Source organism: Pelobates fuscus, chromosome 3, assembly GCF_036172605.1.
Source record: "Pelobates fuscus isolate aPelFus1 chromosome 3, aPelFus1.pri, whole genome shotgun sequence".
NCBI lineage: Eukaryota > Metazoa > Chordata > Amphibia > Anura > Pelobatidae > Pelobates > Pelobates fuscus.
In genome coordinates, this window is record NC_086319.1 from 173,183,150 (window position 1) to 173,194,417 (window position 11,268).

At 36.8% G+C, this 11,268-nt stretch overlaps 1 protein-coding gene across 1 annotated transcript; it reads right to left on the minus strand.

Moving 5' to 3' along the window:
* Window positions 1–1,120: 1,120 nt before the first annotated feature.
* PTHLH (parathyroid hormone like hormone) lies at window positions 1,121–10,803 on the minus strand. Its single transcript, XM_063445339.1, has 5 exons — window positions 10,578–10,803; window positions 8,506–8,568; window positions 7,207–7,313; window positions 4,215–4,613; window positions 1,121–1,578 (listed from the first exon to the last, which is right to left on the minus strand). The coding sequence occupies exons 3-5, from the start codon at window positions 7,305–7,307 to the stop codon at window positions 1,569–1,571; spliced, it is 510 nt and encodes a 169-aa protein (XP_063301409.1). The 5' UTR covers window positions 7,308–7,313; window positions 8,506–8,568; window positions 10,578–10,803; the 3' UTR covers window positions 1,121–1,568.
* Window positions 10,804–11,268: the final 465 nt, after the last annotated feature.

Below are 11,268 nucleotides of genomic sequence, written 5' to 3' on the forward strand. Positions count from 1 at the left end.
TATATATATTGCCAAAATGATGCACAATCAGATAATATGTTCAGTCAGGTTTTACAGCATTGTATGTTTTTTGTTTTTAGAAATCCCTGTTTTCTGCTCTCTTACTTAAACTTAATCACACACAGGATGTTGCTGCATGTTCTAGCAGGCAATTAACAGAGCTGGAGAACTTTTAAGTCAGTGGTTTCCATCCTTGTTTTAATTGTGTACCCCTTAGCAGACTATTTCCATATATTGCAACCCTTAAGGCAGCTATGCTTTCAGTTCGACCACTCTGGCCTTGAATTTGAGATTCTTACTTTCATGAATAACTTGCTAATGTTCCACTACAGTAAATAGCTTTCTCGGGCAAGACGTTTCTTGCAAGTTTGACATCGTGTAGCAGCTCACAAGGGATTTTCCATTTACTCTGTAAGGGTTTAATTGTGTACTGTGTGAGTTTTACCATGGTAAGACCACATGCACCTTAGTAGGGGGACTGACAAATACAAGGATTTGAGAAGCCAGACAGATATATTTTGAAATTAACCAGATTTTAGAATGTCAGGTCCATGGATTTCAGTTTAACAATCTAGCTTAAACACCAGTAGCAATACTGACATTTGAATATTTGAACAGTAAATGCACTTTCCCCATTAGTTTATTATTTAATGAATGGGCAGGTAATACGTTTAAAAATCTATTACACTATTGTTATATTGTAGTCTGTTGGGTGATTGTGTGTTTGTATCTCAAAGCCTTACCTCATACAGATCCCAACAAAATAAACAAAAATAGGCTTAATATTCATGTCAGCCCAGAATCAATATCTTGACCCGCTGTTAGAGGCCATAATTCCTATGAATCCAAGCCATGAGAGGGGGGGGGGGGGGGGGGGGGGAGGGGGGGGAGCCATTCGCACACAATGGAAAATTGGTTGGTCCATGACACTAGAAATAGATCCCTCTATGCTCTAAAAGACTGATCCCTCTTTGCACTAAAGGTTGGTCACTACTCCTTACTCAGTTTCTGGCAATTTATTGTCTCAAACAATAGCCACTCGTTAGCATAAAGGATCACAGAATCAGTAAACAGTGATTTAAATAAAAAATCCAAAAGTTTACAAAAAAAACTTGTTTTATTGTTTTTTTGGATACTGGATTTATTACACAATCTGTACAAATTCTACCAGTCGCCACATTTTTATACATGCACAAAAAGAGAAAAATATGTTTTATTCAATATCAAAAAATAAAAATAGAAACAAAAAAATGTAGATCTTGGCGAGTTCTGGACATAAAGTGCAATATGAAACAGGACGCCAGCAGCACAAGGATCAAACACAATAAATACAGAATTTAACCAATAAATAAGGGAGGGGCCGCAGCAGGCGGCTGTGCAGTATTACAGTCGGCGGGAGGAAACAGCGCACATGGGAGGGATTCTGGTCATCAAATATTTACATATAATAAATACAGCTCATATGTGCGGGTTCAGAATATTCTCTGGCGCACCCCAGCCTCTTTCTTCTTTTTTTTTTCCTTTTTAAAAAAACACTTTTAATAAAAAAGAAAGCTCCAGTTGGTTTCTCACTGTGTCCTGTGGAAAGAGAAAAAAAAATAAAAAAGTTAATTATATTTAATCAAATGTGAGATTTATTAAAACATATGATAACTTATTGTTAAAATTAAAACAAAATAAATTAATGGAGATTATAGATGAACTATGACATGGATAAAAAGCAGATTAACCAGTAATTGGCCCAATCAGACATCCACCTAGTGGTCAACCAAGGTGTGTGTGCAATGCTGCGTTACATAACGAAGCATGCTTGAGAATGGATCCATAAAGAGACATGCTTCTCAAGCACCAATTCCTGGTATCATAATCATCTGCTAGTAGGGTAACTGAATGTCAAGTGTTAGCCACTAATTTAGATGGGTCACCTTGCTGCACAGTAGACACATCACAAAAATTCTCCACTAATAGAGAAAGAAAAACTGTATACATGTTGTGCTAACAGGATTTTTTTCTTAAAAGTTGAGCATTTTAAAAAGACTTCATCGATAAATTCCAGCCTATCTATTGTGGGTTCCACTGGCTCACTGGTATCTAAAGGTCTCTTCCCATGTCACCTGTTATAACACACGATGCCAAGATTTACAAATATAACAAAGCAGTCAGTAATAGAGGAGGCCAGGTGCTTCCATAAAAAACATATATTAAAATCTGGAATTTAATAGCAAATGGGAAAAACATTTTAAAACGCTCAAAAATCGTTAGTACAGCATGCAGACAGTTTTAAATAGATATAAAGGTGACTTCTGGTGGCATACTGCTTACACCTCAGCTGTATTCTTTTCTGAATTTAATGGCAGGTAAGCTGTGGTATTCCCTCATTTGCTGTTTAATGGAACGCGGCTGGAATCTGTCTACACTTTTAACGGAGACAGACAGAACTTTCCGATGCAGACAAATCCCTGCCTGGTTGTACCGACTCCACTGGATATACTGACGTGCCAAAGTTAACTTACCATACTGCATTGAAGATATACATACAATTCATTAGCTAATATATTCAAATGTGCTATGTGTCTATATCTGTGTAACCTACAATCAGAAATATAGATCCCATACTTTTTGCTGAACTTTTCATGAATGTTTTATAAAAAATATATATTTTGGCAAATATTTACATCTCACTGTAATCAAAAAACCTGTATATTGCATTCTAAGTCTTGTGGGTTAATAATTCTAAAGTGACCAAATTTGGAAGTATAGACAAGTTTGGACTATATTTCTCAGGATGCTCAACCAGCTTTTAGATCATAAATAAATGAGGTGTCAAGGTTAGGTTAGAGTACTATATTCAAATGAAATTCTTGTTTAGATTTTTATTACAGTGCCCCTACCTCTCAGAGATCACATTTAAGTCCTTCTCCGAGATCAGTACACTTTCTTGGTTTGGGTTTTCTCATTATTCTTCATGGTAAATTCACTCGTGAGGGCATCATTGAGATAAAGGACACATTTGGAAAAGAAAAAAGTAGGTTTTTTTTTTTTCAATTTGATTTTGATTACAGTGAGACACACATGAAAAGAAAAGTCCAAAAGTGATATGATTCTTGAATATCTGGGTACAAGAATTCTGCATTCTGGAGGTCCTATATTACAAGGTGCCTTTTGATCCTTTGTTGTGCTGAATTATGTATGTTGCCTTAACATGTAAATAAAATGTTTATAATATGCCCACTGGGTACATGCTTATTTCATTAAATATGCAAATTAGATGTTGTGTTTTTACAAATGCAACTATGCCATTCAAAAGAATAACTGAGGTTTGCTTCTTCGTTGACCGAGAAGCCATGATATAGTCTAACTATTTTCCCCTAGACATACTGTTTTGTTAAACAATGAGAATACTAGACAAAGCTACTATATACCCTGCGATAAATGCTTAATAAAATATAATACTTTCAAACATTTAAGTGTAAAAATTACCTCTAAAAACCTCTGTTTTAGAAAAAAAATTTGGCATTTAATCCTCATCCCGAGTCTATAATCTTAACCAAGAAGTGGCTGGGCCATTTCTTGGACCACAGTTCACTTGGACAGGCAAATTAGTGGGCATGAATGCATGTATTATGTAACAAGTTCACAAGCCCAGTCATTTCTCATTCAAGTTAATGAAAAATGTTATCAAATGTGCTTATCACGACAACAACAAAAAATTAATGACAAAAAACTTGAACAAAAAGCTCCTCTTTCGCATCAGGAAGTTTTTCATTAAATTGAATGAGAAAATTGTAATTATGAGTTTACGGTTAATACATGGCTGTACTAGAATTCTCACAAAAGGAAGTAAGCCACAAGAGATGAAATGAGGAACAAATGTAGAATGAAAAAGACAGAACTTTTTTCCTTGATGCTCTATCAGATACAGAACAGCACTTTTAGTTTTGGTGGCTAGCAAATTCTTTTTTTTTTTTTTTTAACTACAGGGTGAGGGAAAAGCTCCTAATGGCTTTAATGCCCTGGTCATTTCTGCACAGAAGTTAGTAGAATAATGGAGCAACAAAACCCATTAAGCTCTATCCTGTAAAAGCTGTTGCCCCTACAGAATTGAAAGTGAGCAGCCTGTTAATGAATGTAAATACTAATGTAGAAGGTCAAAACAATATAAAATATTAATATCAGTTTAAATGTTCTGCCCATGTAGACCACCCTATGCTGACCTGATGTTTAGCTCTTCCCACCAGAGGTCAGACTCAGAGGAATCTTGAAGACTTTCCAGTGCAGAACGCTCTCGCCTCTTCCTCTTATCTTGCTCTTTTCGTTTGCCTGGCTTCCCTTTCTTCTTCTTGCCAGGAATTTTAGGCAGGGGTTCTTTAAAGCTCACTGATTTGTGTGTCTCCTGTGTCAGCTGACCTGCCATTCCTTCCTCCTCACCCACCAGACGCACAGTGTTGAAGTTCTTAGCACTTGGAATGGGGCGAGGGGACTCATCAGGCGCAGCACGGATTTCTGCTGTATTGACTCCATCTATTAAGCTTTGCAAGAAGATCCTACGCCGGAGCTCCTGTAGTGAACGGCCTTTATCATGGAGCAATTGGTGTTCAGATACTGCCCTCCTTCTGTATAAAAACAAAAACAAAGAAGTATCTGGTCATTCATGCTCTGTATATGAAGTTTTATATATATATAAATATTCATCTCATAGTTCAACATCATATCCCTCCTCATTTACCCCATTACACCAATGGAATCAAATTGATGGGGTGTCAAAAGACGTATTGAATGAATACTATGGTTAACCTGCACCAAAGAGTTCTATTCCGACAGTATATTCGGGTATGAGGAGCCATATTAAAGGGATACAAGGACATTAAAAAGCATAAGGCTTCTTCCATATAAATGTATGCTATGAAATTCTAGGTTAACAACGAGTTAAACAACGGTAATATTATACACTATAACAAAATGTTACATAGAGCAATATCAGAAGACAGGAAGTACGGTAAAAAGGAGTAACGAGAGGAGCTATAGCAAAACAGTTATGTAGAGTAATGAAACCGTTATATTTAAATATCCTCGAATGTACATACAGTATAGACAATATCGACAATCTAGAAATACATTTCATCAAACTGATATGTACTCAGAAGTCAACCGGTGCAAGGAGAGAATATATATAAAGCTGTTTTATTGAGTAACAGGTGTACGTGTAAGGAGTGATTGTATGGAAAACTTCAATATAAGGAGTTGTTAAATAAAGAATGTTAAGAAGATGCATGTTTAGTTACATTGAATAATATGATGGTATATATCAAGATTGGAAGGAGACCTAACGATATATCATGCGGAATTATAGGAAATTGTAAGAAGAGCTTATGCAGAGTAAAAGGAGGAATCTGCTGTTTCAAGGTTTGTTAAAATATTTTAAGAGAAATGTCTTCAGTCTTGTCTTTAACCTAACTACAGTATCTGAAGATAATATAAACAGATATAATACCCCTGACCTCCTCCAAGTCCAGACAGAATAAATGGCACTGTTTAACCAGAAACATCCATCAGTCAAAACCCCAGACACTCACCACTCAAGCAATCTTAATGTGTGCTCTTTCACACATTCACTCACAATTTGTTCCAGGGGTTTTGGCATGCAGAGTAAACTCCACTGTAACATTTTAAAAATGTATTTACATTACATTTATGTGGTTCCTAATATGTGCATATCGACTATACAAGTGGAAAGTCTGTTTGTAACGAGTGTGATTGTTGACTGCTAAGGACGTCTGATCAGTGCAACAGGGGACACTTAACCAGATCATAATTTAAGGGAGAAATTATATCATTGCAACCTTGACACAAGCATTTCTCGTAACTGCTTCAATTAAAAGGGAAGGTGTTGCAGTTTATATATAGTGTCTGGGTGCAGTTTATATATGGTTATTATTGTCAGGGTGCTCTTTATATATATATGGTGTCTGATTAGTGTCAGAGTGCAGTTTATATATGGTGTCAGATCAGTGGGTAGTTTGGTACTGGCAGTTTATAGAGGTTTTCATTATTACAGGTCTAATTTATATAGGGTGTTAAGAGGTGTATTTTATACAGGTGTCTGCTCTATACTGGGGGTGCAGTTTATGTAGAGTATCAGATCAGTGTAGGATGGTGTCTGCAATTTATATATGTTTTCTGATCAATGTTGTGTTGTCTATCTGCACTTTGTATAGGGTGTCTGATCTCTTGTAATTCTGAATCCCTTCAGCTTGCCTGGGATTGATCCTATGAACACAATGCAGCTTTTATCTGCTTTAAACACAGTTCAATTTGCCTGAGGACACGGCTCACGCTAGTGTTAGTGATGTGTTCCCTCCCGTACAGGTATAATTACACATCTCTCACACCAAGCTGCGTGTGAGCACTTGATTTCTTTGTCCTTTTTCCTTCTATATTTAAAGTAAGAATTGTTTTCCAAAATAGAAATTAATCCTCTAATGTAGGTGGAAATCTGACTCTTCAAAGAGCTTTGTGTGGTGTTGTCTTGAGACATTGGAACATTTCAAATACTCATCTACTACTGTAGAAATTAGGTAAAAAGATACGCACACATGCATATGTTCAGAAATGCACGTCTACCTTGTGTATATTATATTTGTACACCTAGACACAAGCACACATACTAATGTATAGAAACCTGCATATTCTTTGATACTCACCCAAAAATATACAAGCACCTTTTTGCACAAAGTCAATGAAACACAATCATATTACGTACACATAAACAGGCAAAACAAACTTTACATACAGTAGGTGAACACAGTACGGATACATACAAGCACAAACATACACAGAAAGAAAACCATGTATACTTCACATAACACATACAAACACACAGTAATGTACATTCACACATAAATTTAGAGGGAAAAAAGTAGAGCTTGTTTTTCAATCAGAACATGGCAATGTCACGATTGAGCTAGATGCTGGATATATTTTCCTCTCTAAATTCATACATATTTTCACCCTAAGATATTCATCCTGCCTCAGCTTAAATGCTGCCTAGTTATAAGTGGGTACTTAGAACTGACATTTTGTAACACACACGTATATATGTATACACTCATACACAGACACACAGACAGACATGTCCTGAAGCATATACTATATATATTTATATACACATACACTGATGGGTTAGTGAAGACAGAGCGAGTCTCTTACACTCTGCCGTTGATTCCCTGTGCCGGTCTTCCATGAGCTGGCAACGAGCAACTTAAGATGAAGACAGCCAAACCGCAATGCGGTAGGAGCGTCCGTAACATTCTGACCTGCAAGGAATACAGACTCATCAAAAAAATGGTTTGCTACCCAAAACCCCCCCACTATGACCAATTAACCCAAATACAGATTCAGAGATCATCTTAACTTAGAGACTATGCAGATGTAAACTTATCACAAACAAAATATCAGTTTTTACCACACATATTTTTGACAGTTTATGGAAGTCAAAATCCAAAATGACTAAATTAAAACTATATGTGTAGGGATTATGACTGCATATCAGAAATCACAGAGGGTCTATCCACCACTACCCCCAATAGAAGGTAGAAACACAGAGTAAAAGACATAGCTTCAGTCCCAAACACAGACTCAGTATTGGTATGAGACAAAAATGGCAAAATTGGGGAAACCATAAGTGGACCTTTATGGAAACAATACATTTGTGGTCATCAAAAGCATCCAAACCATGAGCATCCATGAAACATCTGTATGTTCAGTTGATTCATGAATTGTGGTCATACTCAGAACAAATGAAGTACATAGTAAATGGACATAGAGAAATCCAACACACAGCCAACCTCAAGACATTTACTGGGGAAATATAACGCAAACAAAAAAAATGTGCATCCTGAAAAAAACCCGACAGTGAAGCAAAAATAAACCCCCACCTGCAACCAAATAAAATGTCCAAAAACACTACTGATTCTTTATACTAGATAGGCTTGCTACAACCAATGAAAATGGACACACCACAAGTATTTAGAAACTACTCCTTACTTTACATCAACAAAAATGAGTGGAAGATCAATTTATGAATTTTGTCTTTTCAAAAACAAAACTTTAACAATTAAATATTTAATGGCAAGGGATGTAAACCACAGACAAATGTCAATCATGAATAGGCTCCCAGAGACCAGTTGAGGTCATAAAGTAAGAGACAATCACAGGGAAATCCATTGTCCAAATGGCTAAAGTCAGTAAATCACGTCTTAGAATTGGAAGAAAGTAAATGTAACAGCAGTGTTGGGATCTATGAAACCAGGACATAGTCATTAATTGTAATATAGCTAAAACAGGGTCAGCCAAATTAAAACCAGAGTTCTATATAGTCTAGACAAAAGTAAACAACGAACCAGAATGTCTGCTGGGCAACATTTTAGTGACCAAAATGAGTATTCATGCAGTGTATATTACCCCAAGAGGCAAAAAACAGATAGGGTACTAAACAGTGAAACTTGCCTTTTGTACGCTTCTCTGCTGCAATTCCAATATTGGCCTTATTTTAAAATAAATAATAGGACCCTGAAAAAAAGTAAAACAGAGAAAAATTGTGTTGGTGAAGCATATCAATGACTTAATGTTACACTGTAAATATTAATCATGAAAAACGCCATACAGTAAAAACATAATTGTAGCTCCTTCAGTGCAGAACTTGGATTGTCCCAGTGGAGTCGTCCCTGCTGTATGCCATTTACCACATTAAAAGCTGTGTGAAATAAGGAGCATCATTGAATCTTAATCGCACATGTATGACACAACTTGAAAAGAGTGCTTTTTCTGAGCATTATCTATACTTTATTCAGAATTGTGTAGCAGGCGCTGTCTAACTACCAGGCTTTCTGTCATCTTTTCTAAAGTGGGAAACGTTCCCACTAGAATGAATGTTGGGCATTATCTGGGCAATACTTTTTTATGACCTATGCTTAGTTTACATGTTTTAGTAATATTCCCACAGGGGGCGCCATTGGAATATGTTTATGCCACCCACTGCACAGAGACAGCACTGTGAACAAAGAGAGCTTCATTCCCACAGCCTACTCTGCTGGAATCTACCTCAAAGTCTTCACATGCCAACATTGCCTCGTCCTGTCTAGAGACATTCAGTGCCACCCCAGGTGCCCGCACCTGTTTGGCAGTAGGCTAAGCATTGTCTTGTTGCACTATTCATCACACAATGCCATAGACACCTGTGTGTGATTCAAAGATGATTTGTTAGATACCAAATAAACTTAGTTTGACATTGCCTATAGCATGGAGAGCCTAAAATAATACAGTAGATTACCTTGTCATCACAAGGTGTCATTCCCTCTTAGGATAATCTAAATTTAGTATATCAATACTTCTACTACAGTCTAAGTGAACGAAAGCAACATTTTTCTAGCTATATTTAAGAACTGTACTCAATTGCTCTATTCTGCCCTTTTACCCTTAAATGCTGTTTTCGAGATCAGATAACCTTTTGCACAGAATTGACTTTTCAGTACAGTTTTAGAGACACAAAGAATCACAGAGGATTTCCAATAAAGTCTGTATGTGAAAGTTGATAATTAGAAACAAATGCTACAATATAAAAATAAAATATATACAAAGAACAAGAGATGAATGGATTTTCCAGTCAAACAGAATAAAAGTACTTAAAAAAAAAAATATATGTCTTTGCAGGGAAACACTATAGCTTCGTGCAGAAAGGCATTTCCAAGTTATGGGGGAGTTGAAAAGTTGAATATTTCAATAATCTCTGCATGAAAAACAATGATTATTTTAACTTGGAAACCTCATATGTCTTGGATTGTGGATACATATGGAAGCGAGTCAGACTGAGGTTTCTGTGTGTTCCACAGGAGGTGAGAGGGGCAAGCAAACTCATTGTCTGTTCTCAAAACACAATTCACAAAACAGACGCAAATGGGGGAATATTCACCGACTATTATTATCTATCTAAAATAACACATAAAAAAAAATGTTGTTTTTTTTTAATCAAGACTATAAAAAATATGATGGAAGACATGAAAAAGCAGAAAAGCAAATATTTCAAACCAAAGTGTGGTGTTATAAAATACTTACACAATGAATATATATTAGATCGCATACAATCACATGCATGTTTTAAAGACATACATGTAACTTTTACATTACTGATAAAACATACACTCATACTCTTCGAGTGATATGCAGATATATTTTGGTGTCCCTATATTATTTCTATATATAGTATACATTGTGTTAACCATTTGTAAACTGTGAAAACACCAATCTGACACTGTAGGAGCTGCTAATGGACATTATTTAGACTTCTAGAATCAGCCAAACTTTGTCAAAAAAACTATGAAGAATTAGCACTGATAATCACTGACACATGCAGCAAAGAGTCTCTCTCTTTCTCTATAAAATTTCCCATAATACAGGCACACACGTAAAAACCGCACACAAATTGATCTGCAGTCGTAAAGTCTTCTGATCCGTGCTCTGATCCCAGCATGTCAGCCTATCTTGCCCCCCCAGAAAGAGTTAAGTGTAAAAGTTGGTCTTACTTTGCCCCGGTCTGTCTTGCTTGTCCTGCTTGTTGGGTGTTAGTGCTGTCTGAATCCCGTGTAGTAATCCTGGTGCTAATGTGATGTAGCAGAGCAGGACTCCAGGAAGGGAGCTTGTGTCCTTTGGCTGAGTTTGAGGGGAACTGGATTCCTTCTGCCTGAGCTCTTAATAAAGACAAAACTGTCTGACATCATAACCCACATTCCCCTTTTCAACTAAACAGTGATGTTGGTTTAATGATGGAGACATATGACCACCCCCCTTAACACTGTTTAGGATCTCACATGCGATGCCAACATTACTGAGGGGCGTATGGGGCGTGGCTATGAGCCTCACCTGCCACTTTCACACCCTCCTTAACTAGATGCAAAGGAGGTGTCTAATGACTTGGGTCTGTCGGAGCTCAGGACTAACTTCCAGTAACGTTCTAAGATGGAATGCTGCAATCATACCTTGCTCTTTTACATTAAGAGTTCTTCTACAGCAGACCTTCCCGCAAGTGTGTACCTAGGGCAATGGGTGGCCACAACCCTTAAGTGACTGAGGGTGGAACTGAACCACACTGGTGTTTTTTAACACTAACACAAAAACCACTATACCACACTGATTTAAACTGCTTAAACAGGCACGCTGGAGGAATTATTTGCAGAAGGACTAACCCATTTTCATAGCAGCCGATCAGCCACAATC